General features: G+C 45.8%; 1 protein-coding gene and 2 long non-coding RNA genes across 4 annotated transcripts in view; all 3 read right to left on the bottom strand.

Moving 5' to 3' along the window:
• ogal (O-GlcNAcase like) overlaps positions 1-16088 on the bottom strand; it is a 30714-nt gene extending 14626 nt beyond the window's left edge. The window contains exons 1-12 of the mRNA XM_052526100.1: positions 15898-16088; positions 13775-13926; positions 11919-13339; positions 9320-9371; positions 8752-8849; positions 8018-8154; positions 7673-7855; positions 7123-7266; positions 6343-6486; positions 5376-5524; positions 3705-3720; positions 2601-2615 (exon numbers count right to left, since the gene is read on the bottom strand). Coding sequence (XP_052382060.1) covers positions 2601-2615; positions 3705-3720; positions 5376-5524; positions 6343-6486; positions 7123-7266; positions 7673-7855; positions 8018-8154; positions 8752-8849; positions 9320-9371; positions 11919-11985 — 1005 coding nt within the window. The 5' untranslated portion in view covers positions 11986-13339; positions 13775-13926; positions 15898-16088. The remainder of the gene's footprint in view (positions 1-2600; positions 2616-3704; positions 3721-5375; positions 5525-6342; positions 6487-7122; positions 7267-7672; positions 7856-8017; positions 8155-8751; positions 8850-9319; positions 9372-11918; positions 13340-13774; positions 13927-15897) is intronic.
• Positions 885-2537, bottom strand: LOC127932655 (uncharacterized). Its single transcript, XR_008146295.1, has 4 exons — positions 2422-2537; positions 1330-1918; positions 1014-1197; positions 885-967 (listed from the first exon to the last, which is right to left on the bottom strand). It is a non-coding gene; the product is annotated as an uncharacterized LOC127932655 (long non-coding RNA).
• On the bottom strand, positions 4840-7444 carry LOC127932661 (uncharacterized). 2 transcript variants are annotated; one of them, XR_008146305.1, is made up of 3 exons: positions 6850-7444; positions 5875-5913; positions 4840-4990 (listed from the first exon to the last, which is right to left on the bottom strand). It is a non-coding gene; the product is annotated as an uncharacterized LOC127932661 (long non-coding RNA). The 2 variants fall into 2 exon arrangements; XR_008146306.1 differs by having other exon boundaries at positions 6889-7444.
• Positions 16089-16611: the final 523 nt, after the last annotated feature.

Genomic DNA, 16611 nt, shown 5'->3' with positions numbered 1-16611 from the left:
GAACACTGCTTGTAGAACACTGCTTCTGGAACACTGCTTAATAGAACACTGCTTACAGAACACTGCTTCTGAACACTGCTCATAGAACACTGCTAGAACACTGCTTGTATGAACACTCATCCTCAGAACACTGTAGAACACTGACACCACTGCTTCTCAACACTCTGGGGTCACAGTATTAATAGAAGACACCTTTATGGTCTCATCCTCTAGAACACTGTCAGAACACTGTATTAATACTGCTTCTAGACACCTTGAACTGCTTCTAGAACACTGGTCTCAGAACACTGGGGTCACAGAACACTGCTTCTAGAACACTGCTTGAACACTGGTCTTACAGAACACTGGGGTCACAGAACACTGCTTATAGAACACTGCTTACAGAACACTGGTTCTCATCCTGCTTACAGAACACTGCTATTAATACTGCTTCAGAACACTGCTTCTAGAACACTGCTCTCAACACTGCTTCATAGAACACTGCTTACAGAACACCTTGTAGAACACTCTCATCCCACTGCTTCATAGAACACTGCTAATAGAACACTGCTTCTAGGTCTCATCCACTGCTTCTAGAACACTGCTTACAGAACACTGCTTCTAGAACACTGCTTACTGGAACACTGCTTCTAGAACACCTTGTAGAACACTGCTTCTGGAACACTGTTTAGAAACTAGAACACTGCTTACAGAACACTGGTCTCAGAACACTGCTTTAGAACACTGCTAATAGACACCTTGTATGGGCTCAGAACCTGCTTCTGGAACACTGTATTAATAGAACACTGCTTCTATGGTCTCATCCTCTGGGGTCATAGTGCTTCTAATAGACACCTTATATGGTCTCATCCTGGGAATCACAATTAATAATAGACACCTTTACCTCTCATCCTCTGGGGTCATAGTATTAATAATAGACACCTTGTATGGTCTCATCCTCTGGGGTCATAGTATTAATAATAGACACCTTGTATGGTCTCATCCTCTGGGGTCACAGTATTAATAATAGACACCTTGTATGGTCTCATCCTCTGGGGTCATAGTATTAATAATAGACACCTTGTATGGTCTCATCCTCTGGGGTCATAGTATTAATAATAGACACCTTGTATGGTCTCATCCTCTGGGGTCATAATATTAATAATAGACACCTTGTATGGTCTCATCCTCTGGGGTCATAGTATTAATAATAGACACCTTGTATGGTCTCATCCCCTGGGGTCATAATATTAATAGACACCTTGTATGGGCTCATCCTCTGGGGTCATAGTATTAATAATAGACACCTTGTATGGTCTCATCCTCTGGGGTCATAATATTAATAGACACCTTGTATGGTCTCATCCTCTGGGGTCATAGTATTAATAATAGACACCTTGTATGGTCTCATCCTCTGGGGTCATAGTATTAATAATAGACACCTTGTATGGTCTCATCCTCTGGGGTCATAGTATTAATAATAGACACCTTGTATGGTCTCATCCTCTGGGGTCATAGTATTAATAATAGACACCTTGTATGGTCTCATCCTCTGGGGTCATAGTATTAATAATAGACACCTTGTATGGTCTCATCCTCTGGGGTCATAATATTAATAGACACCTTGTATGGTCTCATCCTCTGGGGTCATAGTATTAATAATAGACACCTTGTATGGTCTCATCCTCTGGGGTCATAATATTAATAGACATCTTGTATTGTCTCATCCTCTGGGGTCACAATATTAATAGACATCTTGTATGGTCTCATCCTCTGGGGTCATAGTATTAATAATAGACATCTTGTATGGGCTCATCCTCTGGGGTCATAGTATCAATAATAGACACCTTGTATGGTCTCATCCTCTGGGGTCACAGTATTAATAATAGACACCTTGTATGGTCTCGTCCTCTGGGGTCATAGTATTAATAATAGACACCTTGTATGGTCTCATCCTCTGGGGTCATAATATTAATAGACATCTTGTATGGTCTCATCCTCTGGGGTCACAATATTAATAATAGACACCTTGTATGGTCTCATCCTCTGGGGTCATAGTATTAATAATAGACATCTTGTATGGTCTCATCCTCTGGGGTCATAGTATTAATAATAGACACCTTGTATGGTCTCATCCTCTGGGGTCATAGTATTAATAATAGACACCTTGTATGGTCTCATCCTCTGGGGTCATAGTATTAATAATAGACACCTTGTATGGTCTCATCCTCTGGGGTCATAGTATTAATAATAGACACCTTGTATGGTCTCATCCTCTGGGGTCATAGTATTAATAATAGACACCTTGTATGGTCTCATCCTCTGGGGTCATAGTATTAATAATAGACACCTTGTATGGTCTCATCCTCTGGGGTCATAGTATTAATAATAGACACCTTGTATGGTCTCATCCTCTGGGGTCATAGTATTAATAATAGACACCTTGTATGGTCTCATCCTCTGGGGTCATAATATTAATAGACACCTTGTATGGTCTCATCCTCTGGGGTCACAGTATTAATAATAGACACCTTGTATGGTCTCATCCTCTGGGGTCATAGTATTAATAATAGACACCTTGTATGGTCTCATCCTGGGGTCATAGTATTAATAATAGACACCTTGTATGGTCCCATCCTCTGGGGTCATAGTATTAATAATAGACACCTTGTATGGTCTCATCCTCTGGGGTCATAGTATTAATAATAGACACCTTGTATGGTCTCATCCTCTGGGGTCATAGTATTAATAATAGACACCTTGTATGGTCTCTGATCCTCTGGGGTCATAGTATTAATAATAGACACCTTGTATGGTCTCATCCTCTGGGGTCACAGTATCCAATAATAGACACCTTGTATGGTCTCATCCTCTGGGGTCACAGTATTAATAATAGACACCTTGTATGGTCTCATCCTCTGGGGTCATAGTATTAATAGACACCTTGTATGGTCTCATCCTCTGGGGTCATAGTATTAATAGACATGCCTTGTATGGTCTCATCCTCTGGGGTCATAGACATCTTGTATGGTCTCATCCTCTGGGGTCATAATATTAATAGACATCTTGTATGGTCTCATCCTCTGGGGTCATAACCATTAATAATGGAACACTCCTTTTAATTAATAATGACACCTTTCTCACTGGTCTCATCCTCTGGGGTCATAGTATTAATAATAGACATCTTGTATGGTCTCATCCTCTGGGGTCATAATATTAATAGACACCTTTGTATGGTCTCATCCTCTGGGGTTCATAGGTTATAATAGACACCTTGTATGGTCTCATCCTCTGGGGTCATAGTATTAATAATAGACACCTTGTATGGTCTCATCCTCTGGGGTCACTGAGTATTAATAATAGACACCTTGTATGGTCTCATCCTCTGGGGTCATAGTATTAATAATAGACACCTTGTATGGTCTCATCCTCTGGGGTCATAGTATTAATAATAGACACCTTGTATGGTCTCAGTCCTCTGGGGTCATAATATTAATAATCTAGACACATTGTATGGTCTCAGTCCTCTGGGGTCATAATATTCTAGAACATCTTGTACCTGGTCTCATCCTCTGGGGTTAGCACATAGTTCTGGAACATCACCTGGTCAGTTCTTGTACCATGGTCTCATCCTCTGGGGTCATAGTATTAGGTACCATCTTGTATGGAACATCATCCCCTGGGGTCATAGTATTAATAATAGAACATCACCTTGTATGGTCCCTGAAGATTCTCTGGGGTCTAGAACATCACCTGGCGTGGATGTTGTCCCAGATAACATCACCCCAGTTCTTCAGGACGGAGGACACCTCACCTGGTCCAGTTGGACTCTACCATGTGGTGAACATCACCTTAGGACCTGCTGGACATCACCTGATCATAGTTAGATTGGATGCCTGATAGTCTTAACACTGTGCTTTGTAATGTCCTTTAAACTCACTCATCCGAGGAAACATTCCAGGAGCGAAATTAGCAAACATCACCTGGTCCAGTTGGTGGACAACAAAGGAAGGAAAGTTCTAGAACATTCCTGTCTGTTCTAGGTTACCTAGTTCTGAGAACATCAATCCCAGGTAGGAGGTTCTAGGCTACCATAGTTCTGATCAGGTAGGCCGACTGGGACATTAGTTCTAGTGCCTGTGCTGCAGTTCAGTAATCTGAAACAAACCAGTTCAACACATAGTTCTAGAACATTCTAGTCCAGTTCTAGGTTACTCTTCTGCAACATCACCTGGTCCAGTTCAGCAAAGTTCTGAGAAAATCACCTGGTCATTTATACCATGAATCTTAAACATCACCTGGTCCAGTTCTAGGCTACCATAGTTCTAACCAACATGTAATGGAACACTGCTTTTAATTACAATGTTCTTCATCACTGGTCCAGTTCGGTTGTTCTGAACATCACCTGGTCCATGTTCTATGGAATTAGAATGTCCATTCTAGATCCTTCTGATTCTATTTCCATAGTTCTGACATCACCTGGTCCATTCTAGATCATTCTGATTCTGAGGTGATGGTCACCTCTGGTCACCTAGGGGGTTCAGAACATCACCTGGTCCAGTTCTAGGCTGTCCCAGGTTCACCTCGAACATCACCTGGGCGTTCTAGGCGACCATAGTTCTGAATCACCTGGTCCAGTTCTAGTCCGTTCTAGAACATCATCCTGTCTCAGTTCTAGGTTACCAGGAGTTCTGAAGAACATCACCTGGTCCAGTCACCTGGAAGATAGTTCTGAAATCACCTGGTTTCTCTCTAAACATAGTTCTAATACCCTCACTTGATCCAGTTCCATGTTACCATAGTTCTAGAACATCACCTGGTCCAGTTCTAGGTTACCATGGTTCTAGAACATCACCTGGTCCAGTTCTAGGTTACCATGGTTCTAGAACATCACCTGGTCCAGTTCTAGGCTACCATGGTTCTAGAACATCACCTGGTCCAGTTCTAGGTTACCATAGTTCTGGAACATCACCTGGTCCAGTTCTAGGTTACCATAGTTCTGGAACATCACCTGGTCCAGTTCTAGGTTACCATAGTTCTAGAACATCACCTGGTCCAGTTCTAGGTTACCATAGTTCTGGAACATCACCTGGTCCAGTTCTAGGTTACCATAGTTCTAGAACATCACCTGGTCCAGTTCTAGGTTACCATAGTTCTGGAACATCACCTGGTCCAGTTCTAGGTTACCATAGTTCTAGAACATCACCTGGTCCAGTTCTAGGTTACCATAGTTCTAGAACATCACCTGGTCCAGTTCTAGGCTACCATAGTTCTAGAACATCACCTGGTCCAGTTCTAGGTTACCATAGTTCTAGAACATCACCTGGTCCAGTTCTAGGCTACCATGGTTCTAGAACATCACCTGGTCCAGTTCTAGGCTACCATAGTTCTAGAACATCACCTGGTCCAGTTCTAGGTTACCATAGTTCTGGAACATCACCTGGTCCAGTTCTAGGTTACCATAGTTCTGGAACATCACCTGGTCCAGTTCTAGGTTACCATAGTTCTGGAACATCACCTGGTCCAGTTCTAGGTTACCATAGTTCTAGAACATCACCTGGTCCAGTTCTAGGTTACCATAGTTCTGGAACATCACCTGGTCCAGTTCTAGGTTACCATAGTTCTGGAACATCACCTGGTCCAGTTCCATGTTACCATGGTTCTAGAACATCACCTGGTCCAGTTCCATGTTACCATAGTTCTGGAACATCACCTGGTCCAGTTCTAGGTTAACATCACCTGGTCCAGTTCTAGGTTACCATAGTTCTAGAACATCACCTGGTCCAGTTCTAGGTTACCATGGTTCTGGAACATCACCTGGTCCAGTTCTAGGCTACCATAGTTCTAGAACATCACCTGGTCCAGTTCTAGGTTACCATAGTTCTGGAACATCACCTGGTCCAGTTCCATGTTACCATAGTTCTGGAACATCACCTGGTCCAGTTCCATGTTACCATAGTTCTAGAACATCACCTGGTCCAGTTCTAGGCTACCATAGTTCTGGAACATCACCTGGTCCAGTTCTAGGTTACCATGGTTCTAGAACATCACCTGGTCCAGTTCTAGGTTACCATGGTTCTGGAACATCACCTGGTCCAGTTCTAGGTTACCATGGTTCTAGAACATCACCTGGTCCAGTTCTAGGTTACCATGGTTCTAGAACATCACCTGGTCCAGTTCTAGGTTACCATAGTTCTGGAACATCACCTGGTCCAGTTCTAGGTTACCATGGTTCTAGAACATCACCTGGTCCAGTTCTAGGTTACCATGGTTCTGGAACATCACCTGGTCCAGTTCTAGGTTACCATGGTTCTAGAACATCACCTGGTCCAGTTCTAGGTTACCATGGTTCTAGAACATCACCTGGTCCAGTTCTAGGTTACCATAGTTCTGGAACATCACCTGGTCCAGTTCTAGGTTACCATGGTTCTGGAACATCACCTGGTCCAGTTCTAGGTTACCATGGTTCTGGAACATCACCTGGTCCAGTTCTAGGTTACCATGGTTCTAGAACATCACCTGGTCCAGTTCCATGTTACCATAGTTCTAGAACATCACCTGGTCCAGTTCTAGGTTACCATAGTTCTGGAACATCACCTGGTCCAGTTCTAGGTTACCATGGTTCTGGAACATCACCTGGTCCAGTTCTAGGTTACCATGGTTCTAGAACATCACCTGGTCCAGTTCTAGGCTACCATAGTTCTAGAACATCACCTGGTCCAGTTCTAGGCTACCATGGTTCTAGAACATCACCTGGTCCAGTTCTAGGTTACCATGGTTCTAGAACATCACCTGGTCCAGTTCTAGGCTACCATGGTTCTAGAACATCACCTGGTCCAGTTCTAGGCTACCATGGTTCTAGAACATCACCTGGTCCAGTTCTAGGTTACCATGGTTCTGGAACATCACCTGGTCCAGTTCTAGGTTACCATGGTTCTGGAACATCACCTGGTCCAGTTCTAGGTTACCATGGTTCTAGAACATCACCTGGTCCAGTTCTAGGTTACCATGGTTCTAGAACATCACCTGGTCCAGTTCTAGGTTACCATGGTTCTAGAACATCACCTGGTCCAGTTCTAGGTTACCATGGTTCTAGAACATCACCTGGTCCAGTTCTAGGTTACCATGGTTCTAGAACATCACCTGGTCCAGTTCTAGGTTACCATAGTTCTGGAACATCACCTGGTCCAGTTCTAGGTTACCATGGTTCTGGAACATCACCTGGTCCAGTTCTAGGTTACCATAGTTCTGGAACATCACCTGGTCCAGTTCTAGGTTACCATGGTTCTAGAACATCACCTGGTCCAGTTCTAGGTTACCATGGTTCTAGAACATCACCTGGTCCAGTTCTAGGTTACCATGGTTCTAGAACATCACCTGGTCCAGTTCTAGGTTACCATGGTTCTAGAACATCACCTGGTCCAGTTCTAGGTTACCATAGTTCTAGAACATCACCTGGTCCAGTTCTAGGTTACCATGGTTCTAGAACATCACCTGGTCCAGTTCTAGGTTACCATGGTTCTAGAACATCACCTTCTAGGTCCAGTTCTAGGCATCACCAGTTCTAGAACATCACCTAGTCCAGTTCTAGGTTACCATAGTTCTGGAACATCACCTGGTCCAGTTCTAGGTTACCATGGTTCTGGAACATCACCTGGTCCAGTTCTAGGTTACCATGGTTCTAGAACATCACCTGGTCCAGTTCTAGGCTACCATAGTTCTGGAACATCACCTGGTCCAGTTCTAGGTTACCATAGTTCTGGAACATCACCTGGTCCAGTTCTAGGTTACCATAGTTCTGGAACATCACCTGGTCCAGTTCTAGGTTACCATAGTTCTGGAACATCACCTGGTCCAGTTCCATGTTACCATAGTTCTAGAACATCACCTGGTCCAGTTCTAGGTTACCATAGTTCTGGAACATCACCTGGTCCAGTTCTAGGCTACCATAGTTCTAGAACATCACCTGGTCCAGTTCTAGGTTACCATAGTAATGGAACATCACCTGGTCCAGTTCTAGGTTACCATGGTTCTAGAACATTACCTGGTCCAGTTTCCTCTTCAGGGTGGCAACCTCTTTGGGGTTGGAGAATGTGATGTCCAGTCCAGGGGAAATGGCGTAGATGAAGTCCACTCCGTTCTTCTTCGCTGCAGTTATCAGAGCAACCAGTTTCTCTGGAACAGAAGATTAAGATGCACCCCAAATGGCCCCCTATTCCCTTTTGACCAGGTCAAAGGTTGTGCATTATATATCCTGTATAGATTATGGAAGAGGGTGCCACGTCAAAGTAAAATAAAAAGACCATTTTAACTTCACTTAACCAGGTAAATGGATTGACAAGAACACATTTTATTTGTCCATGTCTCAAAATGACGACCTAAAGACGTGCACCATCTACTTCTACTATCTGAGGGAAATGGTGTCATTTGAGACAGAGGCTTTCACAACAATGCGATAGTTGCTAAGTAGATCAATTAAATCAAAGTAGATCAAAAGGTAAATGGGAGTGGATCTTCAGGTCAAAGTGAGGGCATCAACGATGATCTGACAACATATCAACAGTATGGAGCTGCATCTCCTAGGCAACGCCACAACAACACACATCACAATCACTATGTCTCTTATCTGAACTAAGGGTGGGGTGTAACTAGGTGGTACTGAGAGGCCACAGGGGTCAGGGGTTTGCAACGCTGTGTGTGTGTGTGTGTGTGTGTGTGTGTGTGTGTGTGTGTGTGTGTGTGTGTGTGTGTGAGACGCTGTGTCCTCCTAACCTGCCTCCTCAGGTGAGTACAGGTCCCTCCAGTACATTCTGTGTTTGTAGTCATCTTTAGGGGCGTAGAGGTACGTGTTCAGACCCCACTTCTTCTCCCTACACAAACAAACACACTGAGACACTTCTGCTCTCTACACAAACACACTGTATGAGACACTTCTGGAAACAACTTCCTGTAAGGACTGGATCGGTGAAAAGAACAACTTCCTATAAGGACTGGATCGGTGAAAGGAACAACTTCCTGTAAGGACTGGATCGGTGAAAGGAACAACTTCCTGTAAGGACTGGATCGGTGAAAGGAACAACTTCCTGTAAGGACTGGATCGGTGAAAGGAACAACTTCCTGTAAGGACTGGATCGGTGAAAGGAACAAGGTGGATAATAAGTTCCCTGTGAAGAAGAGGGAGAGAAAGAGGATGATGAAGAGGGAGAGAAAGAGGATGATGAAGAGGGAGAGAAAGAGTGATGAAGAGGGAGAGAAAGAGGATGATGAAGAGGGAGAGAAAGAGGATGATGAAGAGGGAGAGAAAGAGTATGGGTGAGTGTGTTTATAAATGGTTTACTACCTTTGGAAAAGCTCAGTCCTCTGTTCCATAGTCCATGGTCGCCCGTAAAAGCCTGAGTGAAGCAAAGGTCATATAAACGTTTACAGTTGTCAGGCATAATGTGGCGCACAGAGCAAAGCTGTCATCAAGGCAAAGGGTGGCTGCTTTGAAGAATATAAAATATATTTTCATTTGTTGAACACTTTTTTGCTTAATACATGATTCCATGTGTTATTTCATAGTTTTGATGTCTTCACTGTTATTATACAATGTAGAAAATAGTAAAAAAATAAAGAAAAACCCTGGAATGAGTAGGTGTGTCCAAACTTTTGACTGGTACTGTAAATATCAGGGATATACGATCCTCCAGAGCCTGATTGGTGTCACTCTTTTTGCCCCAGCTAACACACCTGACCCCAATGATCAACTAATAGTCGTCTTCAGTTTAGAATGCAATTAGTTTAAATCAGCTGTGTTTGCTAGAGATAGGGGGAAAGTGACACCCATCCACCCCTCAGGACTGGAGTTTACCATCCCTGATATAAACTCAGCAAAAAAAAGAAACGTCCCATTTTCAGGACCCTGTCTTTCAAAGATAATTCCTAAAAATCCAAATAACTTCACAGATCTTCATTGTAAAGGGTTCTAACATTGTTTCCCATGCTTGTTCAATGACCTATAAACAATTAATGAACATGCACCTGTGGAATGGTTGTTAAGACACTAACAGCTTACAGATGGTAGGCAATTAAGGTCACAGTTATGAAAACTTAGGACACTAAAGAGTCCTTTCTACTGACTCTGAAAAACACCAAAAGAAAGATGCCCAGGGTCCCTGCTCATCTGCGTGAACGTGCCTTAGGCATGCTGCCAAGGAGGCATAAGGACTGCAGATGTGGCCAGTGAGACAGAACGGGCAGCTGATAATCCTCGCAGAGGCAGACCACGTGTAACAACACCTGCACAGGATCGGTACATCCGAACATCACACCTGCAGGACAGGTAAAGGATGGCAACAACAACTGCCCGAGTTACACCAGGAACGCACAATCCCTCCATCAGTGCTCAGACTGTCCACAATAGGCAGAGAGAGGCTGGACTGAGGGCTTGTAGGCCTGTTGTAAAGGCAGGTCCTCACCGGCAACAACGTCGCCTATGAGCACAAACCCACCGTCGCTGGACCAGACAGGACTGGCTCAATGTGCTCTTCACTGACGAGTTGCAGTTTTGTCTCACCAGGTGTGATGGTCGGATTTGCGTTTATTGTTGAAGGAATGAGCGTTACACCGAGGCCTGTACTCTGGAGCGGGATCGTTTTGGATGTAGGGTCCGTCATGGTCTGGGGCGGTGTGTCACAGCATCATCAAACTGAGCTTGTTGTCATTGCAGGCAATCTCAACGCTGTGCATGATAGGGAAGACATCCTCCTCCCTCATGTGGTACCCTTCCTGCAGGCTCATCCTGACATGACCCTCCAGCATGACAATGCCACCAGCCATACTGCTCGTTCTGTGCGTGATTTACTGAAAGACAGGAATGTCAGTGTTCTGCCATGGCCAGTGAAGAGCCCGGATCTCAATCCCATTCAGCACGTCTGGGACCTGTTGGATGGGAGGGTGAGGGCTAGGGTCATTCTCCCCAGAAATGTCTGGGTACTTGCAGGTGCCTTGGTGGAAGAGTGGGGTAACATCTCACAGCAAGAACCGGAAAATCTGGTGCAGTCCATGAGGAGGAGATGCACTGCAGTATTTAATGCAGCTGGTGGCCACACCAGATACTGACTGTTACTTTTGATTTTGACCCCCTCTTTGTTCAGAGACACATTAAACAATTTATGTTAGTCGCATGTCTGTGGAACTTGTTCAGTTTATGTCTCAGTTGTTGAACCTTATGTTCATATAAATATTTACACATGTTTAGTTTGCTGAAAATAAACGCAGTTGACAGTGAGAGGACGTTTCCTTTTTTGCTGCGTTTACAATGTCTTCATAGAACTACAATTTTCCCATAGAACTAGAATGTACTCATAGAACTAGAATGTACTCATAGAACTAGAATGTACTCATAGAACTAGAATGTACTCATAGAACTAGAATGTACTCATAGAACTAGAATGTACTCATAGAACTAGAATGTACTCATAGAACTAGAATGTACTCATAGAACTAGAATGTACTCATAGAACTAGAATGTACTCATAGAACTAAAATGTACTCATAGAACTAAAATGTACTCATAGAACTAAAATGTACTCATAGAACTAAAATGTACTCATAGAACTAAAATGTACTCATAGAACTAAAATGTACTCAGATAATTCAAGTCTTCATAGAACTAGAATGTCCTCATGGAATTTGAATGTCTTAATACAATTACAATGTCTTAATAGAACTAAAATGCCCTCCTAGAATTAGAAATAAACGCAGTTGACAGTGAGGACGTTTATTTTTTTTGCTGAGTTTAATATGGTGTATATCCAAATGTACTGAAATATGTGGCGTAATGTTAACTACATTGAATCAAAACAGACACTATTTGTAGGCCTTTCCGACAGCACGCTATTTGATTGACATCTTGCAGTAGGTAGACCATTTGACGTGATGACGAGTAGAACTCTCACCTTCCACCACACCACTGATGAACCTGCGGGTCTTCCCTGTCGCCTTGGTAGCGCTCGGCTTCGGCATGGTTTTCTCCAAGTTCTAGGTAGTTTCAATTTGTGTACCTGTCCCGGAGATGATTTGATCTGGCGTTAGATGAAGCCTTTAGTAGCACATCGAGCTAAGTAAAGTTACTCAATGACAATCGATCACTCAAAATGGCCTAGTTGTGTTTGTGTCAACCACGTAGCTCTGCATGGGATTTTATTAGAATGATAGTTGAGTTCCTTATTGCTCTCTAGTGCGCAGACTCAGTAGCTCGCCAAATAAAGCGATACAAGTTGTATTACACAATTAGACAGTGTAATGCCAATCATAGGAAGAATCATAATTAAAAGTTGAAGAAAATATTGTTTTAGTTAACTATGCGCGTGGATCGACGTAGGGCTACTGGTTGGTGTGTGCTTAAAGAGACAGTGTACAATTTCCTTTAAAGGGTCCGCTCTCCCATTTTATCAACGTGTCAAATAAAAAAAGCTGGCATTAGTTCACAAGTCTACTGTAACTTAATTCATCTTCATCTTAAACTAGTCTCTCGCTTGTGATTACCTTGTACCATCCTTTTCAAAGGCAATGTAGTTTTGGAAATGTATAGTGTTGCAGGTTAATTATTTTCTACATTGTGAGCTTCAAAGCCAAAAGGTTGGCTGTTTTACTAAGCAACTCATTTCCACTTTAAGAAGACTGACAGTGTAGAGATATTCCTTCATCTGTCAGTCCATGGATCCATCCAGTCGGGGCAATGGGATGAACACTAGTTCAGGATGACACAATAATAGTCTTTATTCATTCATAAAGAACAGGTTCATAATTGGGAATAAAATGACTTAAGGGAATCTCAACGTTTTAAACATTGTAACAGACAAGAGTAAAGCAAAGCTTACAAGTGCAATATTAGTGCAAACAAAGATATTTAAAGAGCCTTCTTAAAAAAATACAAAAAAACAACGTTATATTCTAATCATTTTCCTATGATTCTTTTTACTGCATCAACAAAGTTGTGTTATCACAGTAAATAAAATGAGTTGATAACAGTGAACCAATACAAGTTAAAACAACATTTCTACAACGTTAAAGTATGTGCATGTGTGTAGCTCTGAGGTAAGTCTTGCTAACTTGTTGGCTCAGTCCCAAATAACACCCCGTTCCCTTCTATAGAGGGCACTGCTTTGGGACCAGAACCCTAAGGTTAGTACCCTCTATAGGGAATAGGGTGACATTTGGGACCTTCTCTCCATCATTCCTTTCTTGGCTCCCTCTCTTCCTCCAGGACTCTGCTACCGCTTCAAGCCTTTCTGTGCCTGCTTCAATAGAGTGTCAAAGTCCAGCTCCTCCTCTTCATTTTTCGCTGGAGTGGGTTCCTCCTCTTCCCGATTAGAATCTGGTGAAACAAACCAGTTCAGTTACCAATATGCTATGATTTCAACCTGTTTACCCTACAATTACATCTGCGACCCTGGGCATGTGACTTAGTAAACTCGTCATCTATTTCCCAGAAGGGGAAAGCCTTCGTTCGAGAGGCCGATACACATTCTTAACAAACATAGGGCGCCATTGTGTGGCAGGTGGCCTAGTGGTTAGGAACGTTGGGCCAGTAACCGAACGGTTGATGGATCAAATCCCCGAGCTGACAAGGTCAAATCTGTTGTTCTGCCACTGAGCAGTTAACCCACTGTTCTCCAGGCGCCCGAATACGTGGATGTCGATTAAGGCCCCAGTACCTCTCTGATTCAGAGGGGTTGGGTTAAAGGTGGAAGACATTTCAGTTGAACGACTGAGTAGGTATCTCCCTTTCTTCACCCTTAAAGGTTCTCACCTAGGTCGGCGTACGTAGATTTGCAGAACTGACGCCTGCCCCCGAAGCAGAGGTCAAAGGGCAGCTCGTCAGGTCTCCTCAGCTTGTAACCGTTCTCGATGGCTGCGAACGCATCTTTCATGTTGTAGAACGTCACAAAGCCGTAGTTGTCGCTATGGAAACAGAACACAGGTTAAGAAATAGTTATTTCCTAACCACCTGATATGGACAAAGGTAAGTTAGTAAGTTACCTGATGAAATAAGTATTCAATAAATAAAATGAAGTATAATTATATCAAAGGAGGCCAAGAGAGAGGTGAGGGAGACAGAGGGAGAGGTGAGGGGGACAGAGAGAGAGGTGAGGGGGACAGAGAGAGAGAGGTGAGGGGGACAGAGAGAGAGAGTGAGGGGGACAGAGAGAGAGAGGTGAGGGGGACAGAGGGGGAGAGGTGAGGGGGACAGAGAGGGAGAGGTGAGGGGGACAGAGGGGGAGGTGAGGGGGAGAGAGAGAGAGGTGAGGGGGACAGAGAGGGAGAGGTGAGGGGGACAGAGAGAGAGAGGTGAGGGGGACAGAGGGAGAGGTGAGGGGGACAGAGAGGAGAGGTGAGGGGGGGGGACAGAGAGGGAGAGAGAGGTGAGGGGGACAGGGGGGGGGGGACAGAGAGGAGGTGAGGGGGACAGAGAGGGGTGAGGGGGACAGAGGTGAGGGGGACAGAGAGGGAGAGGTGAGGTGAGGGGGGGGGACAGAGAGGGAGAGGTGAGGGGGACAGAGGGAGAGGTGAGGGGGACAGAGGGGAGAGGGAGAGGAGGGGGACAGAGGGAGAGGTGAGGGGGACAGAGGGAGAGGGGGACAGGTGAGGGGGGGACAGAGGGAGAGGTGAGGGGGACAGAGGGAGAGGGGAGGGGGACAGAGGGAGGGTGAGGGGGACAGAGAGGAGGTGAGGGGGACAGAGAGGGAGAGGTGAGGGGGACAGAGAGGGAGAGGTGAGGGGGACAGAGGGAGAGGTGAGGGGGACAGAGGGAGAGGTGAGGGGGACAGAGGGAGAGGTGAGGGGGACAGAGGGAGAGGTGAGGGGGACAGAGGAGGTGAGGGGGACAGAGGGGAGAGGTGAGGGGGACAGAGAGAGAGGTGAGGGGGACAGAGGGGAGACAGTGAGGGGGACAGAGGAGAGACAGAGGGAGAGGTGGGGGACAGAGAGGGAGAGGTGAGGGGGACAGAGAGGGAGAGAGGTGAGGGGGACAGAGAGGGGGAGAGGTGAGGGGGACAGAGAGGGAGAGGTGAGGGGGACAGAGAGAGGGGGAGAGAGAGGTGAGAGAGGAGAGAGACAGAGGGAGGGGGAGGTGAGGGGGACAGGGGGAGGGGGAGGTGAGGGGGACAGAGAGGGAGAGGTGAGGGGGACAGAGAGGGAGAGGTGAGGGGGACAGAGGGGGAGAGAGGGGGAGGGGGGACAGAGGGGGACAGAGAGGGGGGGACAGAGGGGGGGGGACAGAGTGAGGGGGACAGAGAGGGGGGACAGAGAGAGAGGTGAGGGGGACAGAGGGAGAGGTGAGGGAGAGAGGTGAGGGGGACAGAGAGAGAGGTGAGGGGGACAAAGGGGGAGGGGACAGAGGGAGAGGGAGGGGGACAGACAGAGGGAGAGGTGAGGGGGACAGAGAGGGAGGGTGAGGGGGACAGAGGTGAGGGGAACAAGAGGGGGGGAGACAGAGGGAGGAGGGGGACAAGGGAGGGGAGGTGGGGGGAGAGGTGAGGGGGACAGAGAGGGAGAGGGTGAGGGGGACAGAGAGGGGGAGAGGTGACAGAGGGGGACAAACAGGGGAGGGAGAGGTGAAGGGGGACAAAGGGGGGACAGAGAGGTGAGGGGGACAGGGGGAGAGGGAGGGGGGGGGTGACAGAGAGAGAGAGAGGGGGGGGACAGAGGGAGAGGGGAGAGGGGGACAGAGAGGGGGGAGGTGAGGGGGACAAAGGGGGACAGAGAGGGAGAGGTGAGGGGGACAAAGGGGGAGAGGTGAGGGGGACAGAGGGAGAGGTGAGGGGGCGAGAAGGGGAAAGAGGACAGAGAAAGTCTAGAGAAAAAAAGAGTTTAAAGACACTGATGCTAACAATTTTTGACCATCTCTTTTGATGCAGAGAGAGAGAGACTCACCCCCTGTCTCTAAAGTGCAGGGTGCATTCCTCCACCTCTCCAAACAGAGAGAAGCGTTCTCTCAGCTCCGCGTGCATCATGGTCCTCTGGATGCGGCCCACGTACACCACCCTGCGCTCGTCCTGGCCACACAAAACAACGCACCACGGGGTGTCACTATCACAAGCCCTGCAGATTCATACAAATGATCTTCTCAAAATCCGATTTTAAACCCAAACATTGAAGCTGAGATGTGTGAAGGGGGAACGCTGTCATAGGCCCCCACCTCACAGGTCTCTCCCAGGAGCATCTGTTATGGTTTTAGAGGAGGAGGAGACGAGCCATTGAAATACATTGTAGTACATGCTGTTATCACACATACAATGATGCGGGGAATAAAAGTGCGTGTTGTTTGAAACATCTTTGTTCTTGTAATAATCTCAACCGGACGTGGCAGTTTCACCGCAACTCATCCTACGTTAACCCTGACCACACTGCTAACCTTATTCCTGACCTAAATCCAACTCATCCTATGTTAACCCTGACCACACTGCTAACCTTATTCCTGACCCCAATGCAACCTTATTCCTGACCCCACTGCTAACCTTATTCCTGACCCCACTGCTAACCTTATTCCTGACCTAAATCCAACTCATCCTACATTAACCCTGACCCCACTGCTAACCTTATTCCTGACCTAAATCCAACTCATCCTATTCCCTGACCACACTGCTA

Source organism: Oncorhynchus keta, chromosome 10 (genome assembly GCF_023373465.1).
Source record: "Oncorhynchus keta strain PuntledgeMale-10-30-2019 chromosome 10, Oket_V2, whole genome shotgun sequence".
NCBI lineage: Eukaryota > Metazoa > Chordata > Actinopteri > Salmoniformes > Salmonidae > Oncorhynchus > Oncorhynchus keta.
The sequence above is the reverse complement of the archived record's forward strand: the minus strand, read 5'-3'. Positions and strand labels throughout refer to the sequence as shown.